Genomic DNA, 20,627 nt, shown 5'->3' on the forward strand with positions numbered 1-20,627 from the left:
AATGGATTGCCATTTCCTCCTCCAGGGGAGCTTCCTGACCCAGGGATTATTGAACCCAGGTCTCCGGCATTGCAGACAGTTTCTTTACCCTCTGAGCCACCAGGGCGTGGGGTGGGGGGCATCTCAGTAAAAGTACACAGTAACAGCATGGATCACAAGTCCCTTGAAAGTCTATGATCCGACAGATTAGGTTAGTAGTTCTAATTGCAGTAAATACATTTATAGTTTTTCCAGCTAAAAAAACACACATTTGTCAGTCAGCTTTTTTAAACCTGAATTTTTGCTTTGTGAAAGGACCCTGCTGATCTTTATATTATCATATAATAACATGTTCTTACATGCAAATAAAAACAAATTATTATGAAGAACATCTGATGCGAAGAACTGACTCATTGGAAAAGACCCTGATGCTGGGAAAGATGGAAAGCAGGAGAAGGGGACAACAGAGAATTGGACGGTTGGATGGCATCACCAACTGGATGGATGTGAGTTTGAGCAAGCTCTGGGAGTTAGTGATGGACAGGGAAGCCTGGTGTGCTGCAGTCCATGGGGTCGCAAAGAGTTGGACATGACTGAGCAACTGAACTGATGAAGAACATCATACTATTGCTGAGTGTGATTTTTATGTAATCAAGTCTTAAAATGATTTTATTTTATTTTATTTGTTTTCATTTTTTATTAGTTGGAGGCTAATTACTTTACAATATTGTAGTGGTTTTTGTCATACATTGACATGAATCAACCATGGATTTACATGTATTCCCCATCCCGATCCCGCCTCTCACCTCTCTCTCTACCCAATCCCTCTGGGTCTTCCCAGTGCACCAGGCCCGAGCACTTGTCTCATGCATCCAACCTGGGCTGGTGATCTTTAAAATGATTTTAGAAGATTATAGTTGGATGAGATATTCCCACTAAAACACCTGTATCCCTCATTTCATAGATGAGGAGGTAAGTCTCAAAAATTTAACTAATTGGAGCAAGCACACAACCAAATTAAAAACAGCAGCAATATCAGACTAATTTTAATGCTTATTACTTTTAACTAGCATTTATTAACAGTAAGTGAAGTTTACCATTACTTGTCCACTAAGATAACTCTTAGAAATTTTTATCTACTATATACACATAAAAAAACTTGTATAATGTTTCTTCCTTTTCCTTATATTTATTTTAATATAATTGTTTATTTGGGTTCAGTTCAGGCAGGACTTCTCAAAAATACAAAGATAAGATGCTTGTTTTGTGTTCATAGTAAGGAACATAAGATAAAGGGTCATAGATATAATACGAGCGGTGAGGATTGATGACTCCTGTTTTCCAATTGTAATCTTTATAATAACCTTTTACAAATAAAATTACATATGCAAAGGGTTTATTAAATAGACTGATACTATTTTTCAAGTTTTAAAGAATATGAAAAACAGCTTTATTACTTTTCCTACCACTGTCTTCAAAACCTCTTATTTGTTTCTCGTCTACATCTCTTGGAAACAACTTAGCTAGATCCTTTAGTTTTTTGAAAACTTTTATAAATAATTCCAGTTCTGGTAATAAGGGAATATTTTTTAATTGGGTTAACCCAACAAAGAATAATGATAAATTCTAGGTCAGATTTTTTTTAAAACCCCACAAATTGAATAGATGGTGTATCAGTCAAAAACAGGCATAAACTGTAGGCTCTTCAACCCTTTAAAGACAGTAACTGCTTGGGGATAGCTCCTTTTTTCTATAGCTCATTTACTGAGAACACACCTCAGTTAGGCAAAAGAAGGTAGGTAAAGCTCAAGCAGAAAGTCAGAAGAACCTCATTAGCTGGATGTGTCAGAGGGCAGTGTTTGAGGTAACCAGACTGTCCAGAAATCAAAACAGACTCACATAAAGGAGGGAGCCACAGAGAAAGAAGCCCCATAATCTATGTATAAGCTTCCCTCAAATCATTGGTTGACTCCTAACCAACACAAGCATGAGAATAATTCTAGTTATCTAGAATAAAAAAGCTACTGAATGAACTTAATGGAAATTGGAGATGGCAAAGAAAGAATCAATAACCTGAAAGCACATCAAGATATATTAACTAATCTAAAGTTCAGAGAGTAAAATATCATAATAAAATGAACAAGACCTCAGGGATGACGACCCCTCCACTATAAAAAAGGAGCAAAGTACAAATGATGGCTAACTTCTCATCAGAAACAATATTTGGCAAAAGACAATAGAATGATATATTTAAAGTCATGAACATTTAAAAAAATATGTATGGTAGTGAATGTTAACTAGACTTCTTGTGGTAATCATTTTGCAATATATCCATACATCAAAGCATTATGTTGTAAACTTGAAACTATTTATGTCATAAACATTGATATATAACTATATTATGTATGTATGTTAACCATGTTATGTATCAATGTTATTGTGAAATAATGAAACCATTTATTATTGTATGAAAAATTATTGAATGATAATTTTGCTTTGATTTTTGAAATAAAAAGTTACTCTTGCTTTAAAATCACCAGCCTTGATTTTAGGAATAATAATATTTCACCTATAATATTCTTCTCACACAATAAAAAAGTATAAAGAAAAAGATATTTTGATTATAAGTGATTGTGTTCTGAGATTCAGTGCTCTTGTCAAACATAAATCAAAATTAGCAGGGTCACTATTTGGAATATTTGAAAACACTAAGCTAAAAGTACCTAGTGAAAATAATCCTGTCAACTCAGAATTTGTTATATGCTAATAATATTATTCAAAAATGAGGGTAAACAAAGAAATCTTAAGGTAAGCTAGTGTAAAGGGTATATGCCACTTGTAGGACTGGATGTCAAGACATTCTAAAGGGAATGTCTTCAGGTTGAAGTAAGTGATACCAGTTAGAAGCTCAGACGTATAGAAAGGAATAAAATGCCCCAGAAATAGTAGAAAAATAGTTAAAATATTAGACACTGTTTCCCTTCCCTTTATACCTTTGAAAATCAATTGATTGTTTAAATAAAAAAGTATAAAATTTTACTTTGGAGTTCATCAAATATAAATATATAACCATAATAACACAAAGGCTATGGTGAGTATAAATGGAATTATATTGCTGTATATTTATTATTTTTTTCATTTATTATTTTTTAAATGAGAAATTATATGATTTTAATTTACATAAGGTGTGGTAAGTTAAGAACGCACATTACTATCCTAGACTAACCAAAGACAAACAAACAAACAAGAACCAAATAAATACAAATAAGAAGCTAAAAGGGAAATAAAATCAAACGCACAAAATATCAGCTAACCCAGAGGAAGGCCAGAAATGAAGGAACAGAGGGAAAAATGAGATACACAGAAATAAAAAAGTAATTTACAGACCTAAATATGATTATTCAACTCATCAGGAAAGCATAATATTTTAAAATGTGGTGCACTTAGTAATAGAGCTTCCAAAAAGGAAGCAAAAACTGACAGGAACAGGGATAAACTAATGGGGAAATTTAAAACACTTCTCTGAGAATTGCAGGAACAAGGAGAAAAATATAAGTAAAAGTAGATATACCTTATTTAGATCCAAAAATGAAATGATCAGTTCCTAAGTGATCAGAATCTTATTTATTTCTTGAACTTGTTTTTTAAAAGAACACAATGACATGAACTGTGTTGGAAAAGGCATCGTGACTTCGTCATGTACCAAACAGTGATAATATGTTTGGAGTATAACTTTGGTAAAGGTAAATCCTTGCTCTAAATATTTTTCTATTATAGGACATATTTTGAAATTTAGGTTTGTATTGTCATCAATTTTTCTTTCCACAAAGTTCATGAAATAGTATTGGCTGAGACTTGCATTCAACACCACCACCTAAGGCCTTGCCTTACACTTATTTTAAATGAGATTAGCTTCCAAGGGTTATAGTCAACTTTAGATATGTGATAAACAAACAAATGCTTACCTTAAACACTAGTTCTCCTACCAAGCCATTCCATGTTCCATCTTCTTGTGGACTTCCATACTTGTGATCCGGTGCAACATAAATTTCATAGTTAAAACCCAGGTAGTTGGATAAGGCATCCAGAACATCAATGGAGAAGCCTTGGTATTTTTTCGGCTTACCAAGGACATTTTCAGACACCATTACAAAAGGTTCTTCCTATATGGAATTAAAAGAAATCATTGGTGTCAATCTATATTGCTCTTTTAAAGCAAAGATTAATTCTTAAAAGAATTCAACTTACAGTCTAAAATTGATTTCATACTGTGAGAGAATAACTTTGAAATAAAACTTATGTGTTACTAATGTATCATTTTATCAAACAATGTTTAATCACCCAGTTTCTTGTCACCTCTCATTTAATTATTACCATATCAAAAAATTAGATGCAAGTGATTACAAAACTTCAGGAACCATAAATTCATTTCTCTTGCCATTTCAGGATGAACCTAAGATTCATCAACAATAATTATATTTAAGAAACCATGAATTTATTGTTTCTATCCTCTATATTTGTAAAAATACATAAAAATATTTTAAGAGATATAATAGACACAAATTGTTTTGAAAAGATACAAAAATTCTAAGAATTTATAATTTAGTTAAAATTTATAATATCACATTTACTGGGAGTTATTTGCTAAGTAATTTTGAAACTTGGATATAAACACACATTTCATTGCAAAAGTAGTTTCTCCACTACTGTTATGAGAAATTCACTTACCTTTCTGGTAATCTGTGTAATTTAGTAAATTTAGCAAATTGGTTTCCATTTCTACCTCTTTCATCTTTTTGCATTGTTGTGCTGTTACAGTTAACAAATGGTCCCCTTTCACTTTCTAGAGCACCTGGTGTTATGAGTCTGAAATTGGTCTGACACATGCTGGCAGACTACAGAAAATTAGATAACCTATTTCTTAATTTCCTAAACTTGTTCAGAAAACTTTCAGCAACAGTAATATTTACAGATAACCATCCACAGTGTATATCTCTACCTAGTCCTGTGGGCAGGTTAAAATCTATCCTCCGTCTAAGTCAGAATACCTAAGGATTGTAACCTTAAGGACTCACAAAACAGCCTTCATTGATTTGTAAAATAGTACTTGGCTTTTGGCTCTTACTCAAAGACACTGTCAGTGCCTTATAAAATCAACTGCATCTATGATAGGAATATTGTCCACCATAACATTCAGTTCTCCATAAATATTACCATAAGTTTTTATATTGTCCAGAGGCAAGAGAGCTTAATTTTGCTTCAGGAATGCCTTTTTAAAAATAATGAAAAAAAGTAAATAATCATTTAGATATCCTATTTCACTTTAGATACCCAGGAGACCACAGTGCTCATCCATAACTATGTTGACATTGTGGTATTTGTAATTTTCAAAAAATCTAGGTTTTCCAAATTGCTGATACTTTTTTATTAAAGAAATGGTCTTGTTTAACTGTTTATAACTTATCTTAGAGCAAAATAAATCAGTAAATGAACAGTTAGATGAAGGAGATGACTGCTATTTGTTCCCCAGTAGTGGGAACAATTAATTGTTCTTCATTAATTATACATATCTATTTTCAAATCAGCAGTTGAGAATATAGACAATCCACAATCTCCCTTTAGGCAAAGTGAGATCATGTGACTAGTTCTGAGAAGTGTGATGTAACCAGGGTGGTTTGTGCAACTCTTGTGTCCTTTCTACTTCTTCCAGCTAGAGTGAACACATAACAGCTGGAAGATCTGGTAACTATCTTAGCTCACACATAATAGAGAAATAATACAGAAATGTATGTCCTTGACATTTGAAATGCTATAGAATACTCTCACTGACTCTCTACTGCTCTAAAACATAAAAAAGAAAGAAAGAAAGAAAGAAAACTTCAATTTCTTATTGTTGTTAAGCTCCAGATATTTTTTTTGGTTTTACCAGTATTTGATGCTAATGAACAAAGATAGATTGATATATATCAATAGGTTGGAAACTTTGAGAATGAATGAAAATTTTTAACAATTCTGACTTGTTTAATCTAAATGATATCAACTATATAAAAAGTAAAAATCCAACAAATCCTTTAACACTATGCATAAAATACAGAACATTTTCTTGATTCTAAATGAAAACTTCCAGCTAACATAGCAGAGTTTATCACTGTTCATTTGGTTGTGTGCACAAAACACAGACCTAGTTAATGATAATGCATTGCACAATGTATCTGTGACCTGAAGTCACAAAGTTCATAATAGTTCAAAGAAATTCCAAAATAAAGATCATGTTCAGAGAGCATGAAACTAAGATCAGGAAATTCTAGAATTAAATGGGCATTGATTATTTATATTATGTTATGCATGCTGGCACAGAGAGCATGTACTTATTTCCTTATACACATCTCATTCATGGCTATATTTTGAACATCTATCCATCGACAAACTAATGAAAAGATGCTTCATAAAAGACTTTATTGGTCCTCTACCAATAATTTTGACCATATATATTCTTTTTTTAATCCATGGACTTAAAATCTAACAAATCTCTTAGGTTCAGCAGCAATTTAATCACCAGGAAATGGAAAACCAGTCTTTAGGGTGACATTTGGAAAATTAAGAGGACTAATTATAATGCAAAGCTAACCGCTCTATGTGGCAAAAATAATACCCCAATGTATGCATTCATATGAAATAGTGTTTCTTTTCAATTCTATTAACATATCTTTAGAACAATTGTTTAATATGCTAAGTTGTGTCATATTTGCTTAGTATGCTGAATTTACCCCTAGAAAATATTTTTAATTGCAACTTTATAAGTAAATCCCTAGGCAAATGGATCCCTTTCAGAAGTTTGTTGTCAAAATCTGTTCCTAGCAACATCAGCTAAAAGTGATTAAAGATACAGAATAAAAATGATTACACTAAGGGTTTTTTAAAGAGAGTTGATGAATTATTGATGAATACGCTTTTTAATTTTACACCCTAAATAAACTTTATTACATTTTATCACTATCCTCTAGATCAATGTTCGTAAGCTTTGTTTTTAAGCTCTATTACACATTGGGATTGCTATGCATAAATCCTACCTAAGACCAGTTGTGTTTTATGAGGACAATCAGCCAATATATTGGACAAGTAAACACAGCAACAGAAGTTCAACTGAAACTCTGGGACCGATAATAGAAAAGATATTTGCTCCTTCTTTATGGCAAGTAATACTGAGTTTGGTTTAATCACTTTTATCTATGTACCTATTTTCAAAATTTATTTACTCATTGAGTCCTCCATTTAACATGCATTAAGCAGTTATTGAATCAAATTACTACACTCAATATAGTGAGAGATATTGGTAAAAAGTCATGGACACCATCTTCAAAACAATTACAACCTAGTATTGGGGAAGTTATGTACTCAAAAAACATAAAGCAAAACTTAAGTATCACACACCATGACTGGCACGAACAGAAGACCAGAGCAATACAAAGGAAACTGTAAAAATAATGGAAATAGGGAGTTTCATAGTGGTCCAGTGGCTAAGACTCCATGCTCCCAATGCAGGGAGCTAAGGTTGGATCCTTGGCCAGGGAACTAGATTCTGCATGCCCCACAACTAAAGGTCTAAGATTCCACTTGTCACAACTAAGACTTGACCTTGCCAAATAGATATTAACAAAAAAGGAAAATTACTATGCTGGGGGTTACAGGCATGCACTATTTTAACAGATAAGAAAAACTAGAAACAAAAGTTTCAACTCAAAATCACACAATAATTTACAGAAGACAAAGGCATTGTCATAGTGCATCTTACTTCAACTTAATCTCTTTGAACCTCAACATTTTCAGTGAGTAGATTAAAATACAAGATACCATAATTTGTTTCATATTTTAAAGCAAGTTAAGTTGGTGTGAGACTGATAGACTCCAGATTCCTGACAGAAAAAAAAAAATCCTCTGGGAAGAAAGTATTTTCATTTTAATTCTTACATTGTCCCTTCAAACAATTGGTTGAATATTCTGTCCAAGCAAAAGTTAAAGATATTATGTAAAGTGTTAGTCACTCAGTCGAGTCTGATTTCTGTGAGCTCATGGACTGAGGCCTGCCTGGCTTCTCTATCCATGGAATTCTCCAGGCAAGAATACTGGAGCGGGTTGGCCATTCTCTTCTCTAATTATGTAAAAGGAAATTCTATTTCATATATAGAAGCAGCAGAAATAATATATAACAGAAACATCCTTTAAAGAAGTTAAATGCTGAAATTTTCAAATGCATACTATAAAAATTGTGTTTACTATTTTTAAGGAAATAGGAGAAACCTTTTGGCAGGAAATACAAAACTAAAGAAAGTGTCAATGTAAAAATTAAAAAGAACTAAACAGAAATTTAAGAGTTAGACTAGACAATGACCAAAGTAAGTAACTAAATGTCTTAGTTTATCAGCATAATTGTAAACAGATGAATAGAGAATTAGTGACCTGTTACAGATTAGAATTTAATATCCAGGGTATAAAGGGATAAACAAACAAAAAATGAAAAAAGAAGGGAGGGGTAGGGATGAGAAAAAGAAAGAAATATGGCAAAATTAGTATGATAATCCCAAATAGTGTGAAGGATATGAAGAAATAGGAGTTAACATGACTTTTGAGGGATGTTTAAATTGGTGCAACCACTGTGAAAAACATTTTGACATACCTAGTAGAGACTGAAAATACTTATATGCAAGTTAATTTTGAGTGCTACATAACAAATTGCCTAGTGTGAAGATATGGACAGTTATGTCCTAGCAACTTCACTCTGAATATGAACACTACAGAATGCAGGGCACAAAAATATATCCCCAAGAATGTTTATAGCAGTATTGTCTATAGTAGCCCAAATCTAGAAATGATCTCAGACCATGAACTCATTGCCAAATTCAGACTTAATATGAAAGTGTAGGGAAAACCACTAGACCATTCAGGTATAACCTAAATCAAACCCCTTAAAATTATACAGTGGAAATGACAAATAGATTCAAGGGACTAGATCTGATAGACAGAGTGCCTGATGAACTATGGATGGAGGTTTGTGACACTGTATAGGAGGCAGTGATTAAGAACATCCTCAAGAAAAAGAAATGCAAAAAGGCAAAATGGTTGTCTGAGGAGGCCTTACAAATTGCTGTGAAAAGAAGAGAAGTAAAAGGCAAAGGAGAAAAGGAAAGATATACCCAATTGAATGCAGAGTTCCAAAGAATAGCAAGGAGAGATAAGAAAGTCATCTTCAGTGACCAATGCAAAGAAATAGAGGAAAACAACAGAATGGGAAAGATAGAGATCTCGTCAAGAAAATCAGAGATACCAAGGGAACATTTCATGCAAAGATGGACTCAATATAGGACAGAAATAGTATGGAACTAATAGAAGCAGAAGATATTAAGAAGAGGTGGCAAGAGTACACAGAGGAACTATACGAAAAAGATCTTTATGACCCAGAAAATCACAATAGTATGATCACTCACCTAGAGCCAGACATCCTGTAATGTGAAGTCAAGTGGGCCTTAGGAAGCATCACTACAAACAAAGCTAGTGTAGGTGATGGAATTCCAGTTGAGCTATTGAAAATTCTAAAAGATGATGCTGTGAAAGTGCTGCACTCAATATGCCAGCAAATTTGGAAAACTCAGCATTGGCCACAGGACTGGAAAAGGTCCGTCTTCATTCCAATCCCAAGAAAGGCAATGCCAAAGAATGCTCAAACTACTACACAACTGCACTCATCTCACACACTAGCAAACTAATGCTCAAAATTCTCAAGCCAGACTTCAACAGTATGTGAACTGTGAACTTCCAGATGTTCAACCTGGATTAAGAAAAGGCACAGGAACCAGAGATCAAATTGCCAACATCTGTTGGATCATAGAAAAAGCAAGAGTTCCAGAAAACCTCTACTTCTGTTTCATTGACTATGCCAAAGTCTTTGACTATTTAGATCACAATAAACTATCAAAAATTCTTCAAGAGATGGAAATAACAGACCACAGGACCTGCCTCATGAGAAATCTGTATGCAGGTCAGGAAGCAACAGTTAGAACTGGACATGGAATAACAGACTGGTTCCAAATTGGGAAAGGAGTACCTCAAGGCTGTATACTGTCACCATGCTTAATTAACTTATATGCAGAGTACATCATGAGAAACGCTGGGCTGGAAGAAGCACAACCTGGAATCAAGATTGCCAGGAGAAATATCAATAACCTCAGATATGCAGACGAGACCACTCATGACAGAAAGCGAAGAAGAACTAAAGAGTCTCTTGATAAAAGTGAAAGAGGAGAGTGAAAAAGTTGGCTTAAAGCTCAATATTCAGAAAACTAAGATCATGGCATCTGTCCATTACTTCATGGCAAAGAGTTGGAGAAGCAATGGAAACAGTGACAGACATAATTTTTTTGGGCTTCAAAATCACTGTAGATGGTGACTGCAGCCTTGAAATTAAAAGATGCTTGCTCCTTGGAAGAAAAGTTATGACCAACCTAGACAGCATATTAAAAAGCAGAGACATTACTTTGCTGACAGAGGTCCATCTTCAAAGTAATAATTTCTCCAATAGTCATGTATGGATATGAGAGTAGGACTATAAAGAAAGCTGAGCACCAAAGAATTGATGCTTTCACACTGTGGTGTTGGAGAAGACTCTTGAGAGTCCCTTGGACTGCAAGGAGATTCAGCCAATCCATCCTAAAGAAAATCGGTCCTGAATATTCATTGGAAGGGCTGATGCTGAGCTAAAACTCCAATACTTTGGCTACCTGATTCGAAGAACTGACTTATTGGAAAAGACCCAGATGCTGGGAATGATTGAAGGCGGGAGAAGGGGAAAATAGGATGAGAGGGTTGGGTGGCATCACCGACTCAATGAACATGAGTTTGAGTAAACTCTGGGAGTTGGTGATGGACATGGGGGCCTGGTGTGCTGCATTCCATGGGTTTGCTAAGAATCTGACATGACTGAGTGACTGAAGTGAAGTGAGAAATAATCTAAAAATCCAAATGTACATCAACTTGGAAAAGTGAATACATTGTGGTATATTAATACAATGTAGTATTAAACAGCTTAAACTGAAGAAATAAGAGTGATACCCAGTAACATGAAAGGACCTTTACAAGAATCATGATGGGGGAGGAGCCAAGATGGCGGAGGAGTAGGACGGAGAGACCACTTTCTCTCCTAGAAATTCATCAAAAAAAATAACTGAACGCAGAGCAAACTTCACAAAACAACTTCTGATCGCTAGCTGAGGTCATCAGGCGCCCAGAAAAGCAGCCCATTGTCTTCGAAAGGAGGTAGGACAAAATATAAAAGATAAAAAGCGAAACAAAAGAGCTAAGGACGGAGATCCGTCCCGGGAAGGGACTTAATAGAGGACGTTCCCAGACACCGGGAAACCCTCGCTCTGGCGGGCCTGGGGGAAGTGTTGGAATCTCAAGAGTTTGAATCTGACTGGGAGGGATACAATAAATAAAACCCACAGATTAAGAGCCTAAAAGCAACTCCCAGCAGAAAAGTACCCCAGACGCCCGCATCCGCCACCAGCAAGTGGGGACGGAACGGAGAGGAGCGGGCGGCATTACTTGGGGCTGGATCCGGGCCTGAGCACCCTGAGGACAATCAGAGGGAGCTTTTGTGAGTTGCCAACTTGAACTGTGGGACAGCAAAAGAGACAGAAAATTAACCGGCCCGAACACACTGCCGGCCGTTCGCAGAACAAAGGGACCGAGATTCTGGGCGGCCGAAGCCCGCCGGGAGGGTCGTGGCGAGACGGAGGGCGCGGGCGCCCGACCGGCGCGGGCGGGAACTGCGGCTGGGGACACGGAGGGCAGAGGGCGCGCGCTCCCGACTGGCGCCGGCGGGGACTGAGACTGGGACCGCGCGGGGCAGAGGACGCGCCGCACCCGGGGAGAGAGCGCCCGTCAAGCGCCTGGCTGCCTGGGCCGCTCGGGCGGCGTGGGGACGGAGCGCGGGCCCGGCTTTGTGTGCCGCGCTTTTGTGAATCGCCCGAGGGCTGGAGCCGCCGCGCAGCGTGGCGCGCGCTTCAGACGGAGCAGCCCGGAGCCTGAGCAGCGCAGATCGAGAAAAGAGCGCAAGCCTCTCCCGGGAGCGCCGGCCCCTCCCCGCACGGCCCCTCCCCGCAGCGCGACGGAACTAGCTACCTGAATAAGAATCCACCTCCGCCCCCTGTGTCAGGGCAGAAATTAGGCGCGGAAGAGAGACCGGCAACAGAACCCAAATAAACAAAGGGACCGGTGTAACAGATTAAAATCCCTGAAGAAACCACGGACTGACTACACCGGAAGGGCCTGTAGATATCGAGAAGTGTAAGCTGGAACGAGGAGCTATCTGAAGCTGAGCCGAACCCACACTGACCGCAACAGCTCCAGGGAAACTCCTAGATATATTTTTTCTTTTTCTTTTTTTTTTTTTTTTTCTTTTTTTTTTTTTTTTTTAAGTAAGGAAAAAAAAAATTTTTTTTTTCTTTCTTTTTTCTTGGTTCTCTTTTATTTTCCTTTAAAAATTCCTTATTACTCCCCCATTACTCCTTAACTTTCATTTTCATAGATTTTTACGATTTTTTTTAATTACGCAAAACAATTTTTTTTCTCATTCTTTTTTCTTTTTTTTTTTCTTCTTTTTTTCTTTTCTTTTTTCTTCTCTTCTATTTTCTTTTTCTTTTTCTCTTATTTCTTTTAAAGCCCTGTAGCACTCCTTTTACTACGCCTTAATTTTCATTTTCAATCCACTATAACCTTACAGAAGAAAGAGAAAGGGAAGAAAAAAAAAAAAAAAAAAGAAGAGAAGCCCTATTTTTATACCAAACTTCATATATATTTCTAAAATTTCTTTTGTGTGTTTTGGTTTTTGTTTTCAATATAGTATTTTTAAGAGTCTAACCTCTACTCTAGATTTTTAATTTTTGTTTTTCAGTATATGATATAAATTGTGAACATTTAAGAATCCAATATTCAGCTCCCATTTTTATTCACGAGTGTGTTGATTATTCTCTCCCAATCTTGACTCTGTTTTCTACCTCAGAACACCTCTATTTCCTCCTTCCCCCTTCTCTTCCCAATCCAATTCTGTGAATCTTTGTGGGTGTCTGGGCTACGGAGAACACTCTGGGATCAGACAACTTCGTAGATCTGTCTCTCTCCTCTTGAGTCCCCCTCTTTCTCCTCCTGCCCATCTCTATCTCCCTCCTCCCTCTCCTCTTCTCCATGTAACTCGGTGAACCTCTCTGGGTATCCCTAACGGGGGAGAAACTTTCCACCATTAACATAGAAGTTTTATTATCAGTGCTGTATAGTTGGAGAAGTCCTGAGACTATAGGAAGAATAAAACTGAAATCCAGAAGCAGGAGACTTAAGCCCAAAACCTGAGAACACCAGAAAACTCCTGACTACATGAATCTTTAAGTAATAAGTGACCCTACAAAAGCCTCCATACCTGCAACGAAACCAACCACCACCCAAGAGCCAATAAGTTCTAGAGCACGACATACCACGCAAATTCTCCAGCAACGCAGGAACATTGCCCTGAACGTCAACATACAGACTGCCCAAGGTCACACCTAACACATAGACCCATCTCAAAACTCATTACTGGGCACTCCATTGCTATCCAAAGAGAAGAAATCAAGATCCGCACACCAGAACACTGACGCAAGCTTCGCTAATCAGGAAACCTTGACAAGCCAATCGTCTAACCCCACCCACTGGGTAAAACCTCCACAATAAAAAGGAACCACAGACCTCCAGAATACAGAAAGCCCACTCCAGACACAGCAATCTAAACAAGATGAAAAGGCAGAGAAATACCCAACAGGTAAAGGAACATGAAAAGGGCCCACCAAGTCAAACAAAAGAGGAGGAGATAGGGAATCTACCTGAAAAAGAATTTAGAATAATGATAATAAAAATGATCCAAAATCTTGAAAGCAAAATGGAGGTACAGATAAATAGCCTGGAGACAAAGATTGAAAAGATGCAAGAAATGTTTAATAAAGATCTAGAAGAAATAAAAAAGAGTCAATTGAAAATGAATAATGCAATGAATGAGATCAAAAACACTCTGGAGGGAACCAAGAGTAGAATAACGGAGACAGAAGATAGAATAAGTGAGGTAGAAGATAAAATGGTGGAAATAAATGAAGCAGAGAGGAAAAAAGAAAAAAGGATCAAAAGAAATGAGGACAACCTCAGGGACCTCTGGGACAATGTGAAACGCCCCAACATTCGAATCATAGGAGTTCCAGAAGAAGAAGACAAAAAGAAAGGCCATGAGAAAATACTCGAGGAGATAATAGCTGAAAACTTCCCTAAAATGGGGAAGGAAATAGCCACCCAAGTCCAAGAAACCCAGAGAGTCCCAAACAGGATAAACCCAAGGTGAAACACCCCAAGACACATATTAATCAAATTAACAAAGATCAAACACAAAGAACAAATACTAAAAGCAGCAAGGGAGAAACAACAAATAACACACAAAGGGATTCCTATAAGGATAACAGCTGATCTATCAATAGAAACCCTCCAGGCCAGAAGGGAATGGCAGGACATACTGAAAGTAATGAAAGAGAATAACCTACAACCTAGATTACTGTACCCAGCAAGGATCTCATTCAGATATGAAGGAGAATTCAAAAGCTTTACAGACAAGCAAAAGCTGAGAGAATTCAGCACCACCAAACCAGCTCTTCAACAAATGCTAAAGGATCTTCTCTAGACAGGAAATGCAGAAAGGTTGTATAAACGTGAACCCAAAACAACAAAGTAAATGACAACGGGACCACACCTATCAATAATTACCTTAAATGTAAATGGGTTGAATGCCCCAACCAAAAGACAAAGATTGGCTGAATGGATACAAAAACAAGACCCCTATATATGCTGTCTACAAGAGACCCACCTCAAAACAAGGGACACATACAGACTCAAAGTGAAGGGCTGGAAAAAAATATTTCACGCAAACGGAGACCAAAAGAAAGCAGGAGTTGCAATACTCATATCAGATAAAATAGACTTTCAAATAAAGGATGTGAAAAGAGACAAAGAAGGTCACTACATAATGATCAAAGGATCAATCCAAGAAGAAGATATAACAATTATAAATATATATGCACCCAACATAGGAGCACCGCAATATGTACGGCAAACACTAACGAGTATGAAAGAGGAAATTAATAGTAACACAATAATAGTGGGAGACTTTAATACCCCACTCACAACCATGGATAGATCAACTAAACAGAAAATCAACAAGGAAACACAAACCTTAAATGATACAATGGACCAGCTAGACCTAATTGATATCTATAGGACATTTCACCCCAAAACAATCAACTTCACCTTTTTCTCAAGTGCACACGGAACCTTCTCCAGAATAGATCACATCCTGGGCCATAAATCTGGTCTTGGAAAATTCAAAAAAATTGAAATCATTCCAGTCATCTTTTCTGACCACAGTGCAGTAAGATTAGATCTCAATTACAGGAAAAAAATTGTTAAAAATTCCAACATATGGAGGCTAAATAACACGCTTCTGAATAACCAACAAATCATAGAAGAAATCAAAAAAGAAATCAAAGTATGTATAGAAATAAATGAAAATGAAAACACAACAACCCAAAACCTATGGGACACTGTAAAAGCAGTGCTAAGGGGAAGGTTCATAGCATTACAGGCACACATCAAGAAACAAGAAAAAAGCCAAATAAATAACCTAACTCTACACCTAAAACAATTAGAGAAGGAAGAAATGAAGAACCCCAGGGTTAGCAGAAGGAAAGAAATCTTAAAAATTAGGGCAGAAATAAATGCAAAAGAAACTAAAGAGACCATAGCAAAAATCAACAAAGCTAAAAGCTGGTTTTTTGAAAAAATAAACAAAATTGACAAACCATTAGCAAGACTCATTAAGAAACAAAGAGAGAAGAACCAAATTAACAAAATAAGAAATGAAAAGGGTGAGATCACAACAGACAACACTGAAATACAAAGGATCATAAGAGACTACTACCAGCAGCTCTATGCCAATAAAATGGACAACTTGGATGAAATGGACAAATTCTTAGAAAAGTATAACTTTCCAAAACTGAACCAGGAAGAAATAGAAGATCTTAACAGAGCCATCACAAGCAAGGAAATCGAAACTGTAATCAGAAATCTTCCAGCAAACAAAAGCCCAGGACCAGATGGCTTCACAGCTGAATTCTACCAAAAATTTAGAGAAGAGCTAACACCTATCTTACTCAAACTCTTCCAGAAAATTGCAGAAGAAGGTAAACTTCCAAACTCATTCTATGAGGCCACCATCACCCTCATTCCAAAACCAGACAAAGATGCCACAAAAAAAGAAAACTACAGGCCAATATCACTGATGAACATAGATGCAAAAATCCTTAACAAAATTCTAGCAAACAGAATCCAACAACATATTAAAAAAATCATACACCATGACCAAGTGGGCTTTATCCCAGGAATGCAAGGATTCTTTAATATCCGCAAATCGATCAACGTAATACACCACATTAACAAATTGAAAGATAAAAAACATATGATTATCTCAATAGATGCAGAGAAAGCCTTTGACAAAATTCAACACTCATTTATGATTAAAACTCTCCAGAAAGCAGGAATAGAAGGAACATACCTCAACATAATAAAAGCTATATATGACAAACCCACAGCAAGCATCACCCTCAATGGTGAAAAATTGAAAGCATTTCCTCTGAAATCAGGAACAAGACAAGGATGCCCACTCTCACCACTACTATTCAACATAGTGTTGGAAGTTTTGGCCACAGCAATCAGAGCAGAAAAAGACATAAAAGGAATCCAGATAGGAAAAGAAGAAGTGAAACTCTCGCTGTTTGCAGATGACATGATCCTCTACATAGAAAACCCTAAAGACTCTACCAGAAAATTACTAGAGCTAATTAATGAATATAGTAAAGTTGCAGGATATAAAATTAACACACAGAAATCCCTTGCATTCCTATACACTAACAATGAAAAAACAGAAAGAGAAATTAAGGAAACAATACCATTCACCATTGCAACAAAAAGAATAAAATACTTAGGAGTATATCTACCTAAAGAAACAAAAGACCTATACATAGAAAACTATAAAACACTGATGAAAGAAATCAAAGAGGACACAAACAGTTGGAGAAACATACCGTGTTCATGGATTGGAAGAATCAATATTGTCAAAATGGCTATTCTACCCAAAGCAATCTATAGATTCAATGCAATCCCTATCAAGCTACCAACGGTATTTTTCACAGAATTAGAACAAATAATTTCACAATTTGTATGGAAATACAAAAAACCTCGAATAGCCAAAGTAATCTTGAGAAAGAAGAATGGAACTGGAGGAATCAACCTGCCTGACTTCAGACTCTACTACAAAGCCACAGTCATCAAGACAGTATGGTACTGGCACAAAGACAGAAATATAGATCAATGGAACAGAATAGAAAGCCCAGAGATAAATCCACGAACCTATGGACAGCTTATCTTTGACAAAGGAGGCAAGGATATACAATGGAAAAAAGACAATCTCTTTAACAAGTGGTGCTGGGAAAACTGGTTAACCACTTGTAAAAGAATGAAACTAGAACACTCCCTAACACCATACACAAAAATAAACTCAAAATGGATTAAAGATCTAAATGTAAGACCAGAAACTATAAAACTCCTAGAGGAGAACATAGGCAAAACACTCTCCGACATAAATCACAGCAAGATCTTCTATGACCCACCTCCCAGAATATTGGAAATAAAAGCAAAAATAAACAAATGGGACTTAATGAAAATTAAAAGCTTTTGCACAACAAAGGAAACTATAAGTAAGGTGAAAAGACAGCCCTCAGATTGGGAGAAAATAATAACAAATGAGGAAACAGACAAAGGATTAATCTCAAAAATATACAAGCAACTCCTGAAGCTCAATTCCAGAAAAATAAACGACCCAATCAAAAAATGGGCCAAAGAACTAAACAGACATTTCTCCAAAGAAGACATACAGATGGCTAACAAACACATGAAAAGATGCTCAACATCACTCATCATCAGAGAAATGCAAATCAAAACCACGCCAGTCAGGATGGCTGCTATCCAAAAGTCTACAAGCAATAAATGCTGGAGAGGGTGTGGAGAAAAGGGAACCCTCTTACACTGTTGGTGGGAATGCAAACTAGTACAGCCACTATGGAAAACAGTGTGGAGATTTCTTAAAAAACTGGAAATAGAACTGCCATATGACCCAGCAATACCACTTCTGGGCATACACACTGAGGAATCCAGATCTGAAAGAGACACGTGCACCCCAATGTTCATCGCAGCACTGTTTATAATAGCCAGGACATGGAAGCAACCTAGATGCCCATCAGCAGATGAATGGATAAGGAAGCTGTGGTACATATACACCATGGAATATTACTCAGCCGTTAAAAAGAATTCATTTGAATCAGTTCTAATGAGATGGATGAAACTGGAGCCCATTATACAGAGTGAAGTAAGTCAGAAAGATAAAGAACATTACAGTATACTAACACATATATACGGAATTTAGATAGATGGTGGCGATAACCCTATATGCAAAACAGAAAAAGAGACACAGAAATACAGAACAGACTTTTGAACTCTGGGGGAGAACGTGAGGGTGGGATGTTTTGAAAGAACAGCATGTATATTATCTATGGTGAAACGGACCACCAGCCCAGGTGGGATACATGAGTCAGGTGCTCGGGCCTGGTGCACTGGGAGGACCCTGAGGAGTCGGGTGGGGAGGGAGGTGGGAGGGGGGATCGGGATGGGGAATACATGTAACTATATGGCTGATTCATGTCAATGTATGACAAAACCCACTGAAATGTTGTAAAGTGATTGGCCTCCAACTAATAAAATAATATTAAAAAAAAAAAAAAAAAAAAAAAAAAAGAATCATGATGAGTGAAAAAAAGCAATATTCCAAGGAACAGCTTGGTTCCACTTTTGTATCATTCAAAAACCAAAAACCTGGTGAAATAGCTATGTGTTTAAGGAGTCACACCTTAAATAGGTGGAAACACTATAAAGAAAATCAAGGAAGGAATCAGCTTTGGCTGCTCTGAGATGCTGGAGAGGGTATGATAAGAAAGATGCACAAGGATAGCTACCTCTTGTAGGTAATGACAATATTCTATTTTTTGTTCTGAGCAGTAGTTATCTGGATATTACTTTCAGTTCAGTTCTGTTCAGTCGCTCAGTCATGTCTGACTCTTTGCGACCCCATGAATCGCAGCACGAAGGCCTCCATCACAAACTCCCGGAGTCTACTCAAATTCATGTCCATCGAGTCGGTGATGCCATCCAGCCATCTCGTCTTCTGTCGTCCCCTTCTCCTCCTGCCCCTAATCCCTCCCAGCTTCAGGGTCTTTTCCAATGAGTCAACTTGTCGCATGAGGTGGCCAGAGTACTGGAGTTTCAGCTTATGCATCAATCCCTCCAATGAACATTCAGGACTGATCTCCTCTAGGATGGACCGGTTGGATCTCCTTTGCAGTCCAAGGGACTCTCAAGAGTCTTCAACACCACAGTTCAAAAGCATCAATTCTTCAGCCCTCAGCTTTCTTCACAGTTCAACTCTCACATCCATACATGACCACTGGAAAAACCATAGCCTTGACTAGACAGACCTTTGTTGGCAAAGTAATGTCTCTGCTTTTTAATATGCTGTCTAGGTTGGTCATAACTTTCCTTCCAAGGAGTAAGCATCTTTTAATTTCATGGCTGCAATCACCATCGGCAGTGATTTTGGAGCCCAGAAAAATAAAGTCAGCCACTGTTTCCCCATCTATTGCCATGAAGTGATGGGACCAGATGCCATGATCTTAGTTTTCTGAATATTGAGCTTTAAGCCAACTTTTTCACTCTCCTCTTTCACTTTCATCAAGAGGCTCTTTAGTTCTTTTTCACTTCCTGCCATAAGGGTGGTGTCATCTGCACATCTGAGGTTATTGATATTTCTGCCGGCAATCTTGATTCCAGCTAGTGCTTCTTCCAGCCCAGCGTTTCTCATGATGTACTCTGCATATAACTTAAATAAGCAGGGTGACAATTTACAGCCTTGAGGTACTCCTTTCCCAATTTGGAACCGGTCTGTTGTTCCATGTCCAGTTCTAACTGTTGCTTCCTGACCCGCATATGGGTTTCTCAAGAGGCAGGACAGGTGGTCTGGTATTCCCAAATATTTCAGAATTTTCCACAATTTCTTGTGATCCACACAGTCAAAGGCTTTGGCATAGTCAATAAAGCAGAACTAGATGTTTTTCTGGGGCTCTCTTGCTTTTTTGATGATCCAGAGGATGTTGGCAATTTGATCTCTGGTTCCTGTGCCTTTTCTAAAACCAGCTTGAACACCTGGAAGTTCACAATTCACGTATTGCTGAAGCCTGGCTTAGAGAAGTTTGAGCATTACTTTACTAGTGTGTGAGATGAGTGCAATTGTGTAGTAATTTGAGCATTCTTTGGCATTGCCTTTCTTGGGATTGGAATGAAGACGGACCTTTTCCAGTCCTGTGGCCAATGCTGAGTTTTCCAAATTTGCTGGCATATTGAGTGCAGCACTTTCACAGCATCGTCTT

The 20,627-nt window shown here is 37.1% G+C and overlaps 1 protein-coding gene across 1 annotated transcript in view; it reads right to left on the bottom strand.

The window, feature by feature from the left end:
* Positions 1-20,627, bottom strand: part of GRID2 (glutamate ionotropic receptor delta type subunit 2) — a 1,506,291-nt gene that overhangs the window by 342,083 nt on the left and 1,143,581 nt on the right. The window contains 1 exon segment of the mRNA XM_065907436.1: positions 3,945-4,142. Coding sequence (XP_065763508.1) covers positions 3,945-4,142 — 198 coding nt within the window.

This window comes from Muntiacus reevesi, chromosome 16, assembly GCF_963930625.1.
Source record: "Muntiacus reevesi chromosome 16, mMunRee1.1, whole genome shotgun sequence".
Taxonomy (NCBI): Eukaryota; Metazoa; Chordata; class Mammalia; order Artiodactyla; family Cervidae; genus Muntiacus; species Muntiacus reevesi.